Raw genomic sequence first — 22,069 nt, 5'->3', positions numbered from 1 at the left:
TGTTTTAATTTACTAAAAACATTAAACGATTAATAAAGGTACAACACTTAACAATACGACTGTAATTTAAAGGTAGAAATATACAAAAATAGTTATAAGGAAGGATTTATCAGCCGCAGTTTAGATTCTGATGCCCGTTTACTGTGTTGTATACGGTAATTTAGGCGAGTTACGTTTGAAAGGTCAAACACTCAAGAAAGCTTATTTTTTATCATATAACTGTGGTATTTAACATTACGTGAATGTAAAAGCAACTTCACAAGCACAATCGAAATATACAAAGTTATTGATAAGGATTTATTAGCCGCAGTTTAGATTCTGATGCGCGCTTACTGTGTTGTATACGGTAATTTAGTCACGTCGAGTTTTGTTTCTACTTTAATATAAGTATTGTCATTTATGTGTATCATATTTAGCACCCAGAATCTTTTGTGGCTCAAACATATTTGTGTTCGGCTGCTATTTTTATCACATTAATGTTTTTAAAACATTTGCCCACATGTAATGACGGGGAATGAAGCCGTCCAATCATAGCAGTGGGTGTTTACGTCCAGGTCTTCAATGCGGCCCGCCCCTTCAAACGAACCATTTCTCCAGAGAGCCACTAATCCATGTTACAAAATAGCCTGTTACTTATTGTTTTTGATGTTTTTGAATGTAAAAAACACGCGGACATCATAAGTAGACATCAGGCAACAGTATAAAACAATAAAATCGACAAATTCACCGCCCCTTTAATAAAGAGTCAGTGAACGATTCTTAAAAGTAGGGCTGGGTATCGATTCAGATTTTCCAGATCGATTCGATTTCGATTTACAAGCTTTCGGTTCGATTTCAATTCTCGATTCAATTTCTGATTCCGGTTCTCAGGTAGGTTTTTATACTCAATTCTCGATTCAACTCAATGAATATAGATTTAATACAAATATAATACTATAATATTAATACTATATTAAAGGAGTCATATTGCCAGATGTTTTCCTTTGTTTTTAGAGTGTTTAATGATGTCTGTGCACATAAAAGATCTGTAAAGTTGCAAAAATTAAAGTTTCAAATCCAAAGAGATATTCTTTTTAAACGTGAAGCCTCATCCACGCCCACCTAAAACGGCTCGTTTAACACGCCCATGCAGTTAGATGTCATACTGGTTTGAACATTTTCATAACACCGCTCTCATATATACGCAAAGATAGAGGGTGTAACTTTCAATCATGCTGTAGTGTTGTTTCCGCCATGTCGAGCAGACGCTGTGTTTCGTTGCAAAACTACTTTGGTTGGCATTCCAACAGAGTAAATATTAAGAAACCAGTGGTTAGGTTTTATTTACAACCGCTGGATGTACACAAAGGCTTTGTCTAAAAAGTGGAGCAATTGTAACTTTGCAACTACACTGTTGTCCTGTAAGTAGCCAATGTTTTCATATTTAATAAATTTCCTCACTGACAATTTAAAGATGAGTTTTGAGCAGAGACGCGCCTGTGTTTTAATGCATTTCCTAATGATGATCCTAACGCCAGATTTGAGAAGTGCAGATTAGTGCTTGCTTGTTGTTTCTACGTTCACAAATGCAAACATGGTTTATGTTTTAGTATCCTTACCTTACCATCTGTTACGTTCTGCTCACATCGCGCTGGTAAATCGTTTAGCTTAGCCATCCGTGTTTTCTGGGTCAGATTCAGGCTCGTGTTGATTAGGTAGTAGTAAATACGATAGTATCTCGTGGCTTTTATTATTGTTTTGGGAGCTCATCTTCCAAAACTTGGCAAGGAGCGTCATATATCTGATTACGTTACTGAGGTATTCGGCCAATCACAATGCACTGGATAGCTGGCCAATCAGTTCACACACGTTGACACCGCGCTTTCTCACAACGATGAGCTTTGTATCAAACAACCTGTTTCAGATGGGCGGGACTTAGAGGTGCTAAAACAAAGTATGGTATGTGGAAAGTAATTATTTTTTTTAACCATAAACCACACGAACACATTGTATTACACCAAATACACAAAGTAATGTGCTTTTTAGCCCTATAATATGACCCCTTTAATAAAAAAAGAACAGTGTACAGCAGTTTACAAGTGGGTAATTAATAAAAAAAAATAAAAGCCACAACACTAACGTGGTCATCTTGCTTGCGAAATCTAAAATACTTCCATATCTCTGACTTTTTATGTGAAGGTGGCATCAACGTTGATGAAGCACTGAATGAATGAATGAATGACAGGCTCACCTCTCGCTCCTTGGTAACATCGCGCAAGGCAAAAAAGAGGGTGACATCTAGTGAAGAAGACTAGTAATTAGATTAATGTTAATCTTACGTTTAATGTTTGCGGAAGTAAATATGAAAGAAAAAAAACGATTCTGCTCTTTGAGAATCGATTTTTAATCGACCACGTTTTAAAAAACAATTAACAATTAAGCCCTACTTAAAAGGTTTCAGTTCCCCGTAAACTCCGATATTAAATGTGCTTCAAGTTTGTGACACCACAGGAAAAATGTGTTATTTACTATCCAGACAATTTTGAATGATCCTAATCTTGGAGGAACAGGCAGGATTATCTGCTCTCAAAGAATGAAACCACACCCACTCATGGAAAGCTGCCATCTCTCTCAACTTTTGAATGCCACTACAACCTGGGGTGCGTTTCCCAAAAGCATCATTAACTCTATTGGAAAAGTCAGAATTTGCGACCATAGTAGCTTTTGGGAAACGCACCCCTGAATAGATGCTGGTGATTGATTTAGAGGCGGGGCCATGTGCAGTGACTCCAGTGAGTCATCGAGTCACCGGTTTCGCTCCACCCAAATAATCCTGAACACAGAAATGTGGAAAAAACTCTTTAAAGTGTAATGGCACAATTCAGTACTAAACAGTAGCGTGTTTTTAGCAATACATGTATAATGTGTTTAGAAACAATTCTCTAGAAGGACTTTACACAGATTAATTTTAGAGTTTGTACAATATCACATTTTTCTTATGTTTAATTTTTTTTATAGCCCTTTAACGTATCTGGGGTTAAAGATCTTCTCGCGCTTCGGCGTTTGTGAGTTTCTCAACTGTCCTGAGGCGACTCTTCGCTCCTGGCTGCAGGTCATCGAGACCAACTATCACTCCAGTAACTCCTACCACAACTCCACGCACGCTGCAGACGTGCTGCACGCCACCGCATACTTCCTATGCAAGGAGCGTGTAAAGGTAAGAACAGACACACACCGCTGGTCGACAAACTGGATCGTTCTCCGACACGCTGGATGGACGCCAATGCATCAACTGCATGTTTTTACTTGTCACTATTTAAATGTGCGACATTAGCAGTCTGATGTGAAGCTTTATGGTAAATGGTAAATGGACTGCATTTATATAGCGCTTTTAACAGACCTATGGCCATCCAAAGCGCTTTACAATTAGCCTCACATTCACCCATTCACTCACACATTCATACACCGACGGCGGTGTCAGCCATGCAAGGCGCCAGCCAGCTCGTCGGGAGCAGCTGGGGTTAGGTGTCTTGCTCAAGGACACCTCGACACTTGGTCCAATGACTTGTTTATCCCCGTTTGCTTTTTTGTATAAACACTCAGACTTTGTCGGTTTCATGATGGCACTTTGCATAAGTTTGTCTCAAAGCACAAATCATCTTAGGAGTTCCCTTTAAGATTGTTTTCATTATTTCTGTAAGATTGTTTTATAGATTCAAGATTCACATTGCAGATTGTTTTTGTATTTTATTCTTAAATGAGTTTCTCGTACAGAACCCGCACCAATACTGTCATGTAAACCGAATAGACCTATTTCACAAAAAAATAGAAATGTGACCCTGCCTGTGAAAGTTATTTTTGGTTATTTATCTCTTTTTTACATAAAATCATTCAATATAAAGTCAAGAACAGATATCTTTTATACCGACTGACTAAAGGCCATGTCAAAGATTTGATGAATTTCGTTTTCAGAAAATCATGTTTTTGAGAAATTCCAAGCTTATATTTAGCGCTGCATCACAATTAAACCATAATTTGTCAGTCTATGAGTCATATACCATGTGAAAGCTGAGATTCTCCTGTTTTCAGTGATGTATGATGTGCGCTGATACATGCTTCAGGTGCTGCGTGTCATACTCAGACTTGGAAATAATAGTGCATCAGCATTCAAAAGCTGAACGTTTTTCACACGTAACAGCTTTAAAATGTCTAAAGTAGGGCGGTTATCTAGTCAGACGTTTAGCTTTAAACAGATCAGCTGTTCCTGGAATTGTGGAGATGACACAAAAAAATCTGCACTGAAGCATTAACAGAACTGCACAAACCTGTATTGCAATCCTTAAATGACTTGTTAAACTGGAATATTATACTGCATTAAATGTAATATTTACATTTAATGTGAAACTGTGTTCATTACAACAAGATCAAAAGATAATATCCTGGCTGGAATTGATGACAGTGACAAACGCAGCTGTGACCAACTCCGCAACCAGGTAGTTAGCTTCAATCTCTTTTCAAACACTCTGGCAGTGTTTTTTTTCCCACGGCACAGTGGTTGGGAAACACTCCCTTCTAATGATAGCAAAGAGTTTTCTCAAACAAATAATATTAAAATAATCATGTATTTATGTGCTAAATGTCAACACTGAGAAGATCAGTGTTTAAGTAAAAAAGTAACCCAAGTTCAGGTATTTTTGTGCAGAATAATAAAGCGTAGTGTCAATAAAATCATTCATTTCAGGATTTTTCATCTTATAAATATAAAATTTTAAGTATTGTATATGAAAGGCTTACTTTTTAATCCGTCATTAACAGCAATAATCACAAATTACACATTTTTGTCATTTCTATGTTCATGACTACTTTGATGCTTTAAATCTCAAAATTAGCTTACGTGACTTTAACCGGGGTTTACAGACGGGTCACACATTACAAAAACATTTTGAGTTTATACACCCGCCTGTTGGTCTGGGGCCGTATTCACAAAGAATTTTAAGGCTAAAAGTAGCTCCTAACTGGCGAATTTAGGAGCAACTCTTAAAAATACTGGGTGTGTCACTCCTAAATTTAGGACTCCTAATTTTTTTCACTAAGAGTAATTCACAAAGCATTTTAGCCCTAAAAGTAGCACCTAAGTCTGGGACAGCTTAAAAGAAGTCAAGAGGACTCCTAACTCACTAAGAGTTATTCACAAAGGATCTTAAAATGTCTTAGGTGCTGATCCTCCTTAACATGGACAGTTTCACCAACTCAAAAGCATTGCACATAACACTTAAAAGCACACTTTAATGTAAGCATATTGTTTATAACATTTGTTTCATAATTCATTACATTCATGGCAAGCAGGAAGTTTTTTAGAATTACATGAAACAATAATGAAATTAAATATTTAATATTATAGGCATACCTGTTGCCATGCTAGTCTGTTTAAAGGCTGCAATCTCGACCCTCTACTGCCATTGTAATGCATACCACCGCCTCTCGCAGTCGTCCGGGGTCCGCGACATAAGCGGGAATGCTGCATTGATCTGCAACAAATCCTCTCCCATCAGTAATGCGCGGGTTGATCCGAAATGAGCGGATGCCTGAGGTCACCCGCGGATTTTTTGCGGTCCGACTTGCGGGCGGGTTAGTTGAAAACGTTGGTCGGGTGCCGGTTGTTTTGTACATTGACCCGCGCATCATTGTCTCGCATGTCTCACGCTTAGTTTTGCTTGATATATCAGTGCCGAATTTCCCTTTTATTACGTTTCTTTTTTCCAGCACCAACTGGACCAGCAGCAGTAACTGATCCTGCATCCAGTTGGGCTTTCTTTTCCGTTTTGGCGAGTTCATAATCCACCGTCAATTATTTATTACATTAGGATTCTTCAATATGCGCAACATTTACTTGCTTTAAGTAGTCTATTTAGGCTAATAGGATGTCAATTAATCAAGCAAGTGTTAATGTAATGTCGTTTTTTATTATTAGGCAATTGGCGGTTTTCATTTGGGTATTAGGCTATACCTTGATTTAATTTAATTTCATTCACGACTTTTCTTTAATATATGCATTTTGATGGCATTACTATTATTATTTTGTGTAGGACACAGACATATTTCAATGTTGTAATTCCATGATTTGGTGCGTCTGTGTTATGTTACGCATGACAGCTGTCATCTAACAACCAATCACCGTGGTCATTGCGAGGCAGCTCGTGCATGAGAACTGACGTCATCCGTAGCAACAAAGACTCACTCTTAGTTTAGGAGTTATCATTTTTCCTTACTAAAAGTAGGTCTGAAAGGCGTTGTGAATAACTTTTAAGAGAAAACTCTTAGCTAAAATCTTTTAGTGCGATTTAGGAGTACTCTTAGTGGTAAGATAAAATGCTTTGTGAATACGGCCCCTGATGTACGCCGTCTTGTGTTACATCACATCAACATGTAATTAGAAATGATATGGTAGAGTTAGTGATGTTTAGACATGTTTAAACTCACTAACATTTGTTACTATATTAGGTATCATGGTCTAACTATTGCTAATTTGTACATGATCAGACATGGAGAATTAAAAGACGCAGAGAAAGACATTGCTGGATTAATGTGTTAAACAATAGCTAGAATCGATGATTATCTGTCTAATACATAGCAGAAATAATCGCTACCATTGGTCCGTCTTAACTGCGGATGTTAAATATTGAACTTCAGGACTATCGACATTGAACATCCTGACTGTGATCTTAGCCAATCAAATCATAATAAGAATAAAGAAGAATGAAACACATGTTTGTAATTCTCTCATCCTCAGCAAAGCCTGGACCCCATAGATGAGGTGGCGTCTCTCATCGCTGCTACTGTACACGATGTCGATCATCCAGGAAGGACAAACTCCTTCCTGTGTAATGCAGGAAGTGAACTGGCCATACTGTACAATGACACGGCCGTCCTGGAGTCTCACCACGCTGCCCTCGCCTTCCAAATCACCACCAGAGATGAGAAGTGTAATATCTTCAAGAATATGGAGAGGTACTGTACGCGCGCACGCACGCACGCACACACACGCACACAAACACACACTGCAGTTTTTTAGACTTCCACTGATTTTATATAACCCTAATGTTATTTTCTATCCTTTAACTCTTTCCCCGCCATTGACGAGTCAAGTATTTCCGGTTTTCCGCAATACCGCTCTTCAGCAACTAATGGTACCTGGAAGTAAAGCCTCACATGAAAGAGTAAGATCTCTGTGCAGGTTTTGAGGATCACACTGAATCTGATGTCTGTTTAAAGTCCTTCACAAAAATAGAATTTTCTCAGATTTTTGCTCAAAATTGGGTGTTTTTAGAAGAAACCTACCCATATTTGAGAGGTGATTACAAGAGAACTACTGAAAGCAGAGGGTCTGTTCTTTCATTTGATATATTGTATGTTTATATATTTAAAGAAGAACATTTTCTGGAAGGCATTAAACTTTTGATAAAATCTTGAAAAATGATGGCACTGGCTGCCAACTTGGGCAGGGAAAGAGTTAATCCTTACAGAAACAATGACAATGTAATTTGACCATTTATTAGCAGTAAAATGTCATCACACAATGGTTGACAGGATATTTCACTGCAGTATGATGCAATGAAAAAATAAGATGTTATGCAATTTAAAAGGTACAGATTTAAAGCAGCAAATAATTTTTTACATTGTAATGATATTGGACCCACTCACTTTTTCTCTAATTTAGCGCATTTATCTGTTCACTTGTCAGAGCGGTGTCAGTCAAATCTATTCCACTTGACTCATTTAGAGTCAATATCATTTCAACTCTATTTCGTGTTTTCACTACTTTCACCAACTCCCGTTACACATCAAGAGCAGAGCTTTTATGCGGCTTTCACATAGGATGCTGTGTGCCCTGCGCTCGCTGCTAGGTTCCACGCAGCCAAGCGATTTGTGCTCTGATGGCCAGACCAAAGTAGGCAGGGTTTTCAATAAATTACTACAGTGTTAATATTTGCGTTAAATAGCTGATGAGGAATACAGAGACTGCTGTTGCTCGTCTCCATTTCACGTAACTTTAAGCATACCTACAACAAGCTGCTTGACTTAAAACACACCTGACATGCCAACTTGAATTGCTACGTGTTTCCATGACACGGCTTTCCTTCCAATGTCTCTGTAGGAGCATAAACTTGTATTATAAAGCTCTGAGAATGCCGAGTATAAGCTTTCGTCCATTTTGCTTGTTTGGATGTCCCGTTTCTATTGGCCGCGCGGGTAATCGTCACAGAGCACAGCGCAAAAGTTAAACTATTTTGAACTTTTGCGCTTGCACTTTGCTCGGTGCAACAAAAAACCGCCCTCGCGCGGCGCAAGCCATTGAAATGAATGTGTTTCATTGCGCAGCGCACACTGCATCCTATGTGAAAGCCGCATTAGGCTATAAAAGCAATTGTGGAATTTTAAAGAATACAAGAAACGAGTGTTACGTATGTAATCTATGAATCCTGGCTGACCGGCAGAGGTGGTGCTTTAGCACTGATTGATGGGGTGGTGATGGCGCAGTGGATAAGACCCAGGTTCGAATCCACTGTGACACACCATTGTGTCCCTGAGCAAGACACTTAACCCCTAGTTGGTCCAGAGGCGTGCAACCTCTGACACATATAGCAATTGTAAGTCGCTTTGGTTGGGTGTTTATACCAAAAAAGTTACCCATGACCCCTGATGAATATGGAGATCTTATATCTTCCGGTGACATCAGAGGATCTGTTCCTGCAGAATCTTCTCACAAGTGCATAGGGATTCTGAGTGACAGAACGCTCTGGCAGTCATCAAGGATTCATAGAACCGTAGTTACATACGTAACCCTCATTATATTTCATTCCTACTGACTGCCAGAGGTGGTGCTTTGGCACTGGATGACTCATACCAAAAAAAGTCACAAGGAATTCAAACAATGACCTCATTGAAAGGAGACTGCAGAGTCCGGCAACAGGACCACCTCCAAAGGAGGTAAAACCTGGAGAAGGTACTTTGTGATGCCCATGATGCCGCCTCACAGACGCGCTCCAGGGGCACGGCGCGCAGGGCCGCCCATGAAGTTGAGACCGCTCTGGTAGAGTGGCACCTCACCCGGATGGCAGGGGGTGACCACCTCGTTTATATGCCTGGGTGATGACGTCCACCACCCAATGAGACAACCGCTCCTTTGAGAGAGCACAGCCCCTTCTAGGACCACCATAGCATAGGAAGAGCTGGTCTGACTGCCTAATACCCACAGTCCTGACTACATAGGCTCTCAGAGCCCGTATGGAACACAGCAGTTGTAACCTGTCCTTCCCTCCTGGGGGAGTAACTTGCACCAGATGGATAGGTCGGTTGAGGTTCGACGATGACAGAACCTTCGGGAGAAACGCTTATTTTGGCCACAGGGTAACCCTCGAGCCATCTGAATTCCACCTAAGACGTGACTCACTCACAGACAGAGCATGAAGCTCCCCGACACACTTCGCTGATGTGATAAAGAGAAGACGGTTTGAATAGAGACACACTTCTACTCCGCTTGGGCCAGGGGTTCACATGGTGGCAAACACAAAAATCAAGCACCAGGTGCAGATCCTCATGGGGGGCGTAACCGCCACGCACCCTTCAGAAAAAAGAAACACCAGTCTGTGTCACCCACTGTGTCGTTATTCACCCGGGCATGTCAAGAGGAAATGGCTGCCACGTATACCCTCAAGGTAGCAGGGGACTGGCCGCCATCCAGGAGTGACTGGAGGAATTCTAAAATCTTTGAAACTGAACAGTGCACATGGTCCTCATTTCTGTCTGAACACCATGTTTTAAACAGCTGCCACCTGTTCTCATACTGCACCCGGGTAGAAGGCGCCCTTGCATTCAATATGGTATTGCAGACACCATCTGAACAGTGTCAGCAGCGGGTCGGGCCCTCCAGTGACCAGACCCACAGCTGCAGGCGGTGAGGGTCGGGATGCCAAATCTAGCCCTGTAACTGAGACAGGAGATTCCTCCTGTCGGGGAGGTGCCACGGTGAACTGCTGCAGAGCCTGTACAGCAGTGGAAACCATGTTCTTCCCGGCCAAAAGGGGGCTACAACAGTAGCCTATAACCCTGCAGGAGGACTCTCTGTAGCATTGGAAAATCGGAGGGATTGGCGGAAAAGAATAAAGATAAACCTTTGGCCAATCGTGGTCGAGAGCTTCCTGGCCCATAGAGCTGCTCTCCTCCTTCCAGGAGAACCAGAGGGGGCAATGGGTTGATTCCTCTGAGATGTCCCAGATGCAACTACGTCTGGATGAAGCCGCCACTCCCTCCGGAGGCTTGCAACGGGAGAGTAAGTCTGCCGCCTGATTCTGCTCCCCGGGCAAATACATTGTCCTCAAGTGGTTTATGTGAGATACGGTCGAGACATTGTCTGACTGCACAAGCACATGCCGGCCTACCAGGAAGGGAAGAAAAACCTGCAATGCCCTGTGCACAATCCGCAGTTCCATAACTGTGATATGCTGTGAGCGGTTCAGCGTAGAACACAGCCCCATGCACTGCGACTGCAAGTGCAGAGGGCTGCCGTCACAGACCTGGTGAACACCCGAGGGGAAGGGAGAGACGGTATAGGAGCACTTCAAACTGGAAAATGCCACCCTTGAAATGCAAACCGCAGTAATTGGCGATGGTGTGGTGCTATAAGGATGTAAAAGTAAGCATCCTTCAGGTCTACTGATGTAAACCACTCCCCTCTGGCAATCGTATGCAGAACCTCTGCAGTGGTCAGCATGTGGAACCTCAGAACCTTCAGGAACCTGTTGAGACCCCTCAGGTCGAGGATAGGGCGGAGTCCACCATCTTTCTTTGCTACCAGAAAGTAAGTCGAGTAGAACCCCCGGGGTGCAATAGGGGATCTACCGGCTCAATGGCACTCTTGTCCAGGAGGTTAAGGTTAGGGAGAGGAGAGGGAGCGAAAACACAGCTGTCACAAACAAATGCACTGCAGCTTTTAGCAAGATCCTTAGTCTTTGGCTAACGTGGTGATACTACCTGCGAAGCGAGAAGATGAAAAGGAACAGATCCTCTGTCACAAAGACATAGGATCTCTGTAGTCATCAGGGGTCACAGGTGACTTTGTTGGTATAAACACTCGACCTGCGCATGCGTGAGATGGATCATTCAGTGCTAAAGCACTGCCTCTGACGATCAGTAGGGATGAAATAGAAATGGCATCTATTACCAGTTGAACTTTTTTTTGCTTCCAACGCCCATGGATTTGTAGTGACATGGTGGAGGATGCAGCTCAACCTCTGCCATGTTATGCGACTTTCATGACACACTCGACTTGTTGGTTTCCATAGGATTGTGATACGCTAACAGATGAAAAGTCAGCAGGACATAGCCACAGTTTAGAGAGGAGGAAAATATTGATCACTTTCTAAATAATAAAAGTATAGCGCATCTACTAATAATTATACAGAAATCTGTTTTTTACTGTTGCAAATATGTAAAAAAAGACGCATCGTGATGGAAATGCTAATTTGTATCCGATCCGCGTTTGTTAAACCGATATATCGCGTTGTTAACTTTTTATGCAGACACACCGAGCGAATTGTTGAATCTTCCCATCCCTAATACACTGATACAGATTTGTCACCAAACAATAGTTGAGTACAAACACACTGACACGGTTCCTCTTTAACAGGAATGAATACCGGACCCTTCGTCAGGCCGTCATTGACATGGTTCTCGCCACTGAGATGACAAAACACTTTGAACATGTGAACAAATTTGTCAACAGCATCAATAAACCACTGGCTGCACTTGAGGAGAATGGGGTGAGTTTCTGTCAATTCATTTAAAAGTGCATCCCATAACTGCTGTTGAATGAAGCCCAGGAACACACAGGCACAAACGCGTGCATGCACGCATGCGCACACACACAGGTTTCCATGTTTTGTGGGGACATCCCATAGACATAATGCATTTTAGACTGTACAAACTGTATATTATATACCCTTCCCCTAACCCCAACCATCACAGAAACTCTTCTCCTACTTCACATTTTCAAATAACACCTTTCTGTTTGATTTATAAGCTTGTTTCCTTATGGGGACCTCAAAATGTCCCCACAAGGTCACAAAAATACTGGTATTCCTATCTTTGTGGAGACAATTGGTCCCCACAACGTGATAATTACCAGGCACACACACACACACACAAATTCTGTTTTATTTTTATTTTTTATAAGCATTGTTGCAAAGCTGCTTTACAGAAAATACATTTTAGAATTAAACAGGGTATAGAAAGAAATTCAATCACATTTGAAAATGTCAAAAACATTTGAAATGACATTACATACACGATAAGACAAATATGGAGAAATTTAGCAGCGTGCGAATGATAGTGTTGTAAGAAAGTACTGATACAGTATCATGATAGTTTGTTTGCTAATGCTGTATTGCAATATTTTTATAAAAATCATACAAGATTCATGGCTTTTTTTTGGAGTTTACATCCTGATCACTAGATGTCATTCTTCTTAATGAATAATGAGAAGGTTTTTGGTAAATGGACTGCATTTATATAGCGCTTTTAACTGACCTATGGCCATCCAAAGTGCTTTACAATTAGCCTCACATTCACCCATTCACTCACACATTCATACACGGCGGTGTCAGCCATGCAAGGCGCCATCCAGCTCGTCGGGAGCAGCTGGGGTTAGGTGTCTTGCTCAAGAACACCTCGACACTTGGTCCGGTGGAGCCGGGGATTGAACCACCAACCTTCCGGTTTTTATAAAAGTACATGGTCCTTTTATAAAAAAATAAATAAATACAGTTTTTCAGGTCAGAAACCCCAAAGGAGTCAACTCTGTTATTCTCTCTCTCTCTCTCTCTCTCTCTCTCTCTCTCTCTCTCTGTCTATTTCTGTCTCTCTCTCTCTCTCTTGGTGCATGCTGGGAGCGTTTGGGTGTGCATGAGGGTTTCACGGGGAGTGCAGGTTTTTTCGTATTTCTATTTTTCTACTGCATATAATTTAAAATGTATTAGAAAGGGAATAATTTTTTGACTTGGGAAGCAAAGTTTTTTGTTTATTTAAAACTTTTGTGACCGCGGAGGGGATGGTGTCACCTGTCCATGCACAAGGTGCATAAATAGGTGTGTAAATTGAGATTTTCTTACCATTTCATTGCTGGTAACGCCAACGACTCCTATAACAGTGTCTAATGCCCCCCCCCTTTATTTATGAGGAAATTGAAAGAGCGTAATTGAGATATGGAAAGTTTGCAAGTGGGATTAAAACTATTCCACTAAGATGCAGAAACAAAGCTTTAAAGGACGTTATGTCGTTCAGGAGGCAAGTGTTTATGAGCCTGAGCTGGATGTATCATTTAGAGGTGCCCACGAGGGAAAAACATACTGGCACAGTGGCTCAGTGGGTAGCACTGTTGCCTCACAGAGAACCAGCACTGTTGCCTTACGAGAACCAGGTAATCCATACACAATTTTTTTCAGACAAGTTGATTCTTATGGTGTATGAATCAACTTGTCTGAATAAACTTGTGTATGGATTACCTGGTTCTCTGCATGAATATAGCCGTAGATGCTGGAATGGGGTTAAGAAATAAAGGAAGAAGAAGAAAAACGTACTGGTTTACGCTAATGCCGGTAGCATGAAGTGCTTTGAGTGTGGGGATATTGGGCATAAGAGAATGGCGTGCCCACATAAGTCCCAGGATAGGCAGGAGGAGGTAGCTGAACATAGTGCTGCTGTTGAGGATGTTCAGGATAAAAATGACGATGTCCAGATTAATACTGATGAAACTAATTATGAGAAAGTACAAACTCAGATTACAGAGGAAAGGAATGTTGCTAATGCTAATTTGATTGACCGTAATGATCATAAAGATGATGTGGATAAAAACAAGATATCTGTCGGACAAAATGATGCATCTAAAATAGGGGAAAGTAGTTTGATGACTGATGATGTCAACAAATGAAAAATACATTTTAAAATGGCTCAAACTGATGATTTTGAAGTATCTAACAGTGTTGAAATATGTACTGATTCTGAAATGGGAGATGATGATAATCTCTCTAAAATTTTTCTCTAAAAATTGCCACGGGACAAATTTGCAAAGAGTGCTGGTATAGCCAGATTATTTTCCAAAAATATAAATGTAAACATTTTAGTTGTAGAAGTTGTAAAGGGAAGAGTTATTAATTATTATTATAGTTATTAATTATTATTAATGCATATAGAGTGTAAAGGAACTGTGTTTGTGCTTATAAATGTTTCTGCACCAAATATTGGGCCTGAGCGGGTGGAGGTTGTTATGAAACTAAAAAATACTCTTTAAAAAATTGGAGATCAGATTTGTGTGATCATTGGAGGTGACTGGAATTGTACTGTTGATTTTATAATTGATAGAAATGGGGAAGAACTTCATAATGAGACAAGTGTTTGGAGGAAAAGAAATATAGGAATTAGACAATATACATGGCTTAAAGTGTCTGAGAATATAGTTACTGGGGAAAGAATAGACAGATTTTATATTGATAAAACATGAAACATTAAGGTGATGAATGCTGTTATTTTACCTGTTGGGTTTAGATCACCACTTGGTTATATTTGATCAATGGCATTTTAATGTTACATTTTTACAAGATGTTTCATTTCGTGATGGTTTTAAATTATTCTAGAACAAATGGAAAATGCAGAAAGATTATTTTTTTAAAAGCTGGGATGTTGGTAAATATAAGAAGATTTTGTCAAAGTTACAGTTCACATAATACATCAAGGGTGAAGTTTGCAGTGAAAAGAGAAGCTTGGAGAAAGACATTCAAAGAATGGAAAGTACTATTTATAATAATGGAACTCGGCAGAGTGAGCTGTTGAATAAGAAAAAGAAAGAACTTGGCTCTTTATTACAAGAGCAAGTGAAAGGAGCAATTGTACGGGTGAGAATCTGTTTCATTAAAGACATGGACGCTCCTATATCATTCTTTTTTAACATCGAAAATAAACGCTCCCAACAAAAACAAATATATCATCTTTAGCGGCCTGATGGGACTATAACGTCAGACCCGGTGGAAATAAAGACGTTGGCAGTTAACTTTTACAAAGAACTGTATGAGACTGAGAACTGTGAAGCTGAAACTGCTTCTGATTTGATGAGTGATTTACCTCAGGTGGAAGATGAGGGGAAAAAAATCACTAGACAGTCAAATAACTTTTCAGGAGATTACAGAAGCAAAGAAACAGTCATCAAGGGGATGTTCTTCGGGAATTGATGGGGGACTGCCATTTGAATTCTACCAAGCTTTTTGGAATATATTAGGACAAGATCTGAATGAAGTAGTCATTCAAAGTATCAAAAGTGGAACACTTCCTATAAGCTGTCGAAGACCTGTATTGTCTTTGCTTCCAAAAAAAGGAAGTCTAGGTCTTCTAAAGAACTGGAGACCAGTTTCTTTATTGTTTTTGGACTATGAAATACTGTCAAAGTGTTTAGCAAATAGGTTAAATTATACCACGGGTCTGTTGAATGCTGTATTCTGATTGGCTGAGAAATGTTCGATGGGTATGCATTAATTTCTGATTACCGCACACCTAACTTGTCAAATGTCTTAAAAATAGGCACCAGAGCAATGTTTGTGGTAACCGTGGTATAAGAGGAATAATTGACTCCGGTCCTATGAATTACTTGAAAATAATGCACACCCGCGTGGTATTGCACCTTGGGTGTGCATTTTTTTCTTATAATTCAATGGCCCGTCGTCAATTATTCCTTACATATTATTTAGAGTTATTGGTTCAAAATGACCAGACATATTGCATTCCCAAAAGGTCAATCATGGAAAACCTCTTTTTAATTAAGGGATGTAATTGATTTTAACCAATTTAAAAATGTTAACCTGGGTATTCTTAGTTTGAACCAAGAGAATACAGTCTTGTTCAAAATAATAGCAGTACAATGTGACTAACCAGAATAATCAAGGTTTTTAGTATATTTTTTATTGCTACGTGGCAAACAAGTTACCAGTAGGTTCAGTAGATTCTCCCAAAACAAACAAGACCCAGCATTCATGATATGCACGCTCTTAAGGCTGTGCAATTGGGCAATTAGTTGAAAGGGGTGTGTTCAAAAAAAATAGCAGTGCTACCTTTGACTGTACAAACTCAAAACTATTTTGTACAAACATTTTTTTTTCTGGGATTTAGCAATCCTGTGAATCACTAAACTAATATTTAGTTGTATGACCACAGTTTTTTAAAACTGCTTGACATCTGTGTGGCATGGAGTCAACCAACTTGTGGCACCTCTCAGCTGTTATTCCACTCCATGATTCTTTAACAACATTCCACAATTCATTCACATTTCTTGGTTTTGCTTCAGAAACAGCATTTTTGATATCACCCCACAAGTTCTCAATTGGATTAAGGTCTGGAGATTGGGCTGGCCACTCCATAACCTTAATTTTGTTGGTTTGGAACAAAGACTTTGCCCGTTTACTAGTGTGTTTTGGGTCATTGTCTTGTTGAAACAACCATTTCAAGGGCATGTCCTCTTCAGCATAGGGCAACATGACCTCTTCAAGTATTTTAACATATGCAAACTGATCCATGATCCCTGGTATGCAATAAATAGGCCCAACACCATAGTAGGAGAAACATGCCCATATCATGATGCTTGCACCTCCATGCTTCACTGTCTTCACTGTGTACTGTGGCTTGAATTCAGAGTTTGGGGGTCGTCTCACAAACTGCCTGTGGCCCTTGGACCCAAAAAGAAAAATTTTACTCTCATCAGTCCACAAAATGTTCCTCCATTTCTCTTTAGGCCAGTTGATGTGTTCTTTGGCAAATTGTAACCTCTTCTGCACATGCCTTTTTTTTAACAGAGGGACTTTGCGGGGGATTCTTGAAAATAGATTAGCTTCACACAGACGTCTTCTAACTGTCACAGTACTTACAGGTAACTCCAGACTGTCTTTGATCATCCTGGAGGTGATCATTGGCTGAGCCTTTGCCATTCTGGTTATTCTTCTATCCATTTTGATGGTTGTCTTCCGTTTTCTTCCACGTCTCTCTGGTTTTGCTCTCCATTTTAAGGCATTGGAGATCATTTTAGCTGAACAGCCTATCATTTTTTGCACCTCTTTATAGGTTTTCCCCTCTCCAATCAACTTTTTAATCAAAGTACGCTGTTCTTCTGAACAATGTCTTGAACGACCCATTTTCCTCAGCTTTGTTCAACAAGTGTTGGCTTCATCCTTAAATAGGGGCCACCTGATTCACACCTGTTTCTTCACAAAATTGATGACCTCAGTGATTGAATGCCACACTGCTATTTTTTTGAACACACCCCTTTCAACTAATTCAACTAATTGCCCAATTGCACAGCCTTAAGAGCGTGCATATCATGAATGCTGGGTCTCATTTGTTTTCTGAGAATCTACTGAACCTACTGGTAACTTGTTTGCCACGTAGCAATAAAAAAAATATACTAAAAACCTTGATTATTCTGGTTAGTCACATTGTACTGCTATAATTTTGAACAAGACTGTACATTCCATCGGGTTGACCATGTGTATCTTCTTGAGGTTTTAAAAAATGGGTGTCATTATCTGCCTATGTGGATGATATTACAGTCTTTATCACAAGTAAGAATGATGTTGATATTTTAACAGGAATTATTAGAAAATATGAGAGCGCATCTTCAGCAAAAATTAACTGGGGAAAAAGTGAAGGGCTGATTATTGGTCCAAAATTACCGGGTGGAGTGCTGTGGGTAAGAGAAGGGTAAAAATTGTAGGTTTTTTTTAGGAAATACAACATTTGAAGGAAAAAATTGGGACAGAATGTTTGAAAAGGTGAATATTGGATTGTCTAAATGGAAATGTCTATTCCCACAATTGTCGTACAGAGGAAGAGTTCTGGTGGTAAACAAACTGGCTGCCTCTATCTTGTGGCATAGACTGGTGGTACTGGAGCCACCTGATGAGTTGATCTGCAGGATTCAAAGGACTTTTGTGAATTTTTTTCTGAAGTGGACAATACTGGATTCGCGCAGCAGCAACTTATTTTCCAGTTGAAGAAGGAGGCCAAGGTCTGGTAAACGTGAGGAGCAGAATCTGTGCTTTCAGAATCCAAGCAGCACAGAGACTTCTCTACCATAAGGACTTGGTCTGGTCTCAGACTGCAAAGGCATTTCTTTAAAAAACTGGGGGTCTTGGATTGGATATACATTTATTTTTAATTAACCTGGAGAAGATAAACCTGTCTGAGCTTTCACATTTTTTCTTGCATTCATGGAGAACTGTTTTTAAAGTTGAAAGAGAGGTTGACGAAGCTGGGAACTGAGTTCTAGAGGAACCATTGTTTTTTAATCCAATGACTCAAACAACACTTTTGTCTTTGTAAGTGTAAGGGCATGCTTACAGAGAAATTGAATTGTCAAGCTGGGACACCTTTTGAATAGAGATGGATGGAAATCACTAGAGGAACTTAAAGAAATGACTGGCTTAAGATCTTCAAGCTTGGTGGAAAAGTTGATAGAGGAGATTGTCAATGCCTTACCAAGTAGTTACAGAAAATACATTGGGAGAGGAACTTTGATTGACATGACGAACAAACAAGAACTCCCAGGAATTAAAATCTCTCATCTTAAAAAACGGAATATCAAGATGATGGTGTGGGGTCAATTCTATCTTTTTAGAACTCCGCAGCTGGAATATTTTGAGTCTGCATCAAAAAAGCGATATATTATGCAACAGTCAAAGTTTTACAGTAGGACTCTCTTAAAAGGACAAAAAAACCACAAGGTGGCCAGGTTTGTTGAAGCCATACTTCCTTGTGAGGGACAGGTGGAGAGCCCTGTATAAGCAGACGGCTGATTTGCAGTGGAGGCTTATTCAAGGGGTGATAGCTACCAACAGACACGTGGCGCATCTTAATACAGCAGTGGGTGAACAGTGTAGATTTTTAGAATAGTAGAACATTTTGAAAATTTTTTTTAAGATGTAATAGGTGGAAAGGTCTTTTTAATCTTTTTGATAGATGGTTTCAAGCATTTGATGAGGAATTCTTAGAAGACATGTTTATTGGGGGTGTGATGTACAGATTCTTAATCAGAAGGAAAGCGTGTTTGTTGAACTACTTGATCGGAACGGCAAAATTAGCAATTTGGAAGATGAGAAAAAATGAAGGGCTGAATCTTCTTAGTACTGATGCTGAATTAATGTTCAAGAACCTGGTAGCTAGAAGGTTAAATATAGAATTAGTATTTGATGTTGTGAATAATGTTTTTATTATGTAAATTATAAAGTCTTGTTAAACCTCTCTCTTTCTCTCTCTATCCCTCTCTTTCTTAGGGTAATGGTGATGATGAATCTGTGAAGGGCATCCTGATGGTTCCAGAAAATCGTATTCTGGTGAAAAGGATGTTAATCAAATGTGCTGACATCTCAAACCCCTGCAGACCGCTGGAGCTGTGCATCGAATGGGCCGGACGAATATCAGAGGAGTACTTTGCACAGGTTCTGCCCAGTGTTTATTAGGCCTGCAATAGTTTTTATCATGATAGTGTATCGATAGTCTAACCTCTAGTATGGATAATGCAAGAGTTACTGAATGGGCAGTCAGAGAGAGAGAAAAGTTTTGCTCTCTAAACTCAAATATCAATGGCTGTGTCCAAATCCGCCTACCTCCATACTGTAGGCGAAAAGTAGTAGGTGAGGCGAGTAGTACCAGGCCTGTACATTGACTTTTTGGCACATAGCACTGCTGCTACAAATGTTGAAAGTTTTGTAGCACAGGCCAAACTTTTGTATCACAAACATAAATCTTCATCATTGCCATTAAGTTATCAGGTCTGTAAACAAACACTGTAAGTTCATCACTTACATTAAGATCCCATACCTGGACCTGGATGCCCAACTAGAAACGATGTAGAAATTATGGGCGCAGTACTTAGGAAATATACGAAAAGACTCAATGCAGCAGGGACGTGAGTTTTAATTGGACAATAGACTACAGCTACCATGTATAATAACAGTGCGCATCAATATCTCTCACATACACACACACTCACGAACAAGCACAAGGAAATCACTTCACATATTATTAAGCGGCTGTCGTGAACATGCAAAACTATACTGGAAAATGTTTTTATTACACAGACATATGTTGCATTGTACAGCCCTGAGGATGTCCAAATTTATAGTATTAAAAAAACAGTTGGCAAAAAGTACCCGGAAGACCTACTACTTCCGGCAAGATCACAAGGTGTTCATTCAATGGACGTTTTGCTATCCCGGGTCCCCAGGAGAGGAGTTATGCAACGAAGAAGAACAACACAGCTGTCCCTTTTTTTTAACGTCAGTTCGGTTAACACTAACTTGTTCTATAGGCCCTTGCCAATACACCACACTTGTCTTTATGTAGCTATACTTAACAAAACTTAATTATGTAATTATGTTTTGTGTGTGTTTATGTAATTTTGTGTGTGTGTCTGTGTGTTGCAGACTGATGAGGAGAAGCAGCAGGGCTTGCCGGTTGTAATGCCTGTGTTTGATAGAAACACCTGCAGCGTTCCGAAATCCCAGATCTCCTTTATCGATTACTTCATCACAGACATGTTTGATGCCTGGGATGGTAAATCATCATCTTAGAAACATTCATGAGTTTTTTTATTCTTTATTATATTTTTCTTTACGGCTGTGCAAAATGATGTCGTTGTGACATTTTGTGTCCGTAGCGTTTGCCGATCTGCCGAATCTAATGCAACACCTGGACAACAACTTCAAATACTGGAAGAGTCTCGACGAGCAGAAGCTGCGAAGTCTGCGTCCCCCTCCCGAGTGACACGTGCCCACGGTGGGACTTCTCCTCACCCGGGTGATGGACGGACGGACGGACGGAAAGCCGTGTCGCTCCCGTGAAGAGGAACACCAGCCATCGGCTCCGTTTGTTTGCTTTCGTTACGCACGCGCACGTCCGCGGAACGCTATTTATTTCATTTCTTGTTTTCTATCATAAATGAAGATGAGAATCATGTTAGCTAATAAATGCACCTAAAATGAGAGTATAAACACCAAAGTGATTAACAGAAATGAAACTCATATTGTTATCTGTATTTAACATTTGCAGATTTAGAGACATTAACACACAAATGTTTTTATTTTCTTATTGACTCGAGTCATTTAAATCTTCCTGTTGTATATAGACGTGACCGATCCCAGACGTGTGCGTGTGATGCAGCGTTCAGCGTTTCAGAGCCGCGGTGAAGACGCTGCGCTCTGCTACCTACAATTACACTGTTCACCGCGTGGCATAAATCTGTGAAAATATCCGGACTTGATGGATTTTCTATGTGGATGACCTACTGACGAGACTCCTGCCTTATTTTATACGGTATATTTATACAGCTCCGCACGCTGGTGACCTGCGACAAACATCTGCAGTTTTTAACACGCTCATGTTGTATGAAGTAAATCTCAATATTTTTATAGATAATAAATTTTACACTGGAACGATGTAAAGCAGAAGCAGACGCATCTGAGATTCTTCATGAGGTTTTTGAGCATGTGTCTCTGAGGTTTATTTGGTCTGTGATGCTACGAAGCCACACAAACGCTGCAGAGAGTTTGATTATCACCCGTAGGAAAACCCAGCAGAATCTGAGCTCGTTCTCACCCGAGCGGCTCCTGTTCACCATCATAAAGCTCAATATAAACGCAGCGAGTGTTTGCTTTATTACTCACATTCTACAAAGAGTTTACACATTTTGAAATGATGTGAATGAAGAGCCATAGGCCAGATGAGATTTGTTTACTGCTGCAACCTAAAAAATCAAGTCGCTTTAGATCATAGCAGTTTTTGACATTATTTTCATGACATAGTACGGTAGTGTTTGCTGTTATTATTGCTGTGCTGCTGTAATAAGGTTTTGGGGGAAATGAGCTTGCAGAACAAATCCCTTAAATAGGCTTTGTTATTTATGCAATGTTTGTTTATTTGAGTTAGGGCTGAAATATAAACAAGACAGGAGACTTAGTATCAGTAATATCAGAGTAATGTGTCTCTTAACCTTGTGTGTAGC

General features: G+C 40.1%; 1 protein-coding gene across 1 annotated transcript in view; it reads left to right on the top strand.

The window, feature by feature from the left end:
- The window catches only part of pde8a (phosphodiesterase 8A), a 54,742-nt gene extending 33,227 nt beyond the window's left edge, over positions 1-21,515 (top strand). The window contains exons 17-22 of the mRNA XM_065257976.2: positions 2,998-3,196; positions 6,770-6,987; positions 11,666-11,798; positions 19,341-19,505; positions 20,493-20,622; positions 20,726-21,515. Coding sequence (XP_065114048.1) covers positions 2,998-3,196; positions 6,770-6,987; positions 11,666-11,798; positions 19,341-19,505; positions 20,493-20,622; positions 20,726-20,832 — 952 coding nt within the window. The 3' untranslated portion in view covers positions 20,833-21,515. The remainder of the gene's footprint in view (positions 1-2,997; positions 3,197-6,769; positions 6,988-11,665; positions 11,799-19,340; positions 19,506-20,492; positions 20,623-20,725) is intronic.
- The last annotated feature ends 554 nt before the right edge of the window (positions 21,516-22,069 follow it).

Source organism: Paramisgurnus dabryanus, chromosome 9, assembly GCF_030506205.2.
Source record: "Paramisgurnus dabryanus chromosome 9, PD_genome_1.1, whole genome shotgun sequence".
In the NCBI taxonomy this organism is placed as follows: domain Eukaryota; kingdom Metazoa; phylum Chordata; class Actinopteri; order Cypriniformes; family Cobitidae; genus Paramisgurnus; species Paramisgurnus dabryanus.
This window is presented reverse-complemented; position numbering and strand designations above follow the sequence as displayed.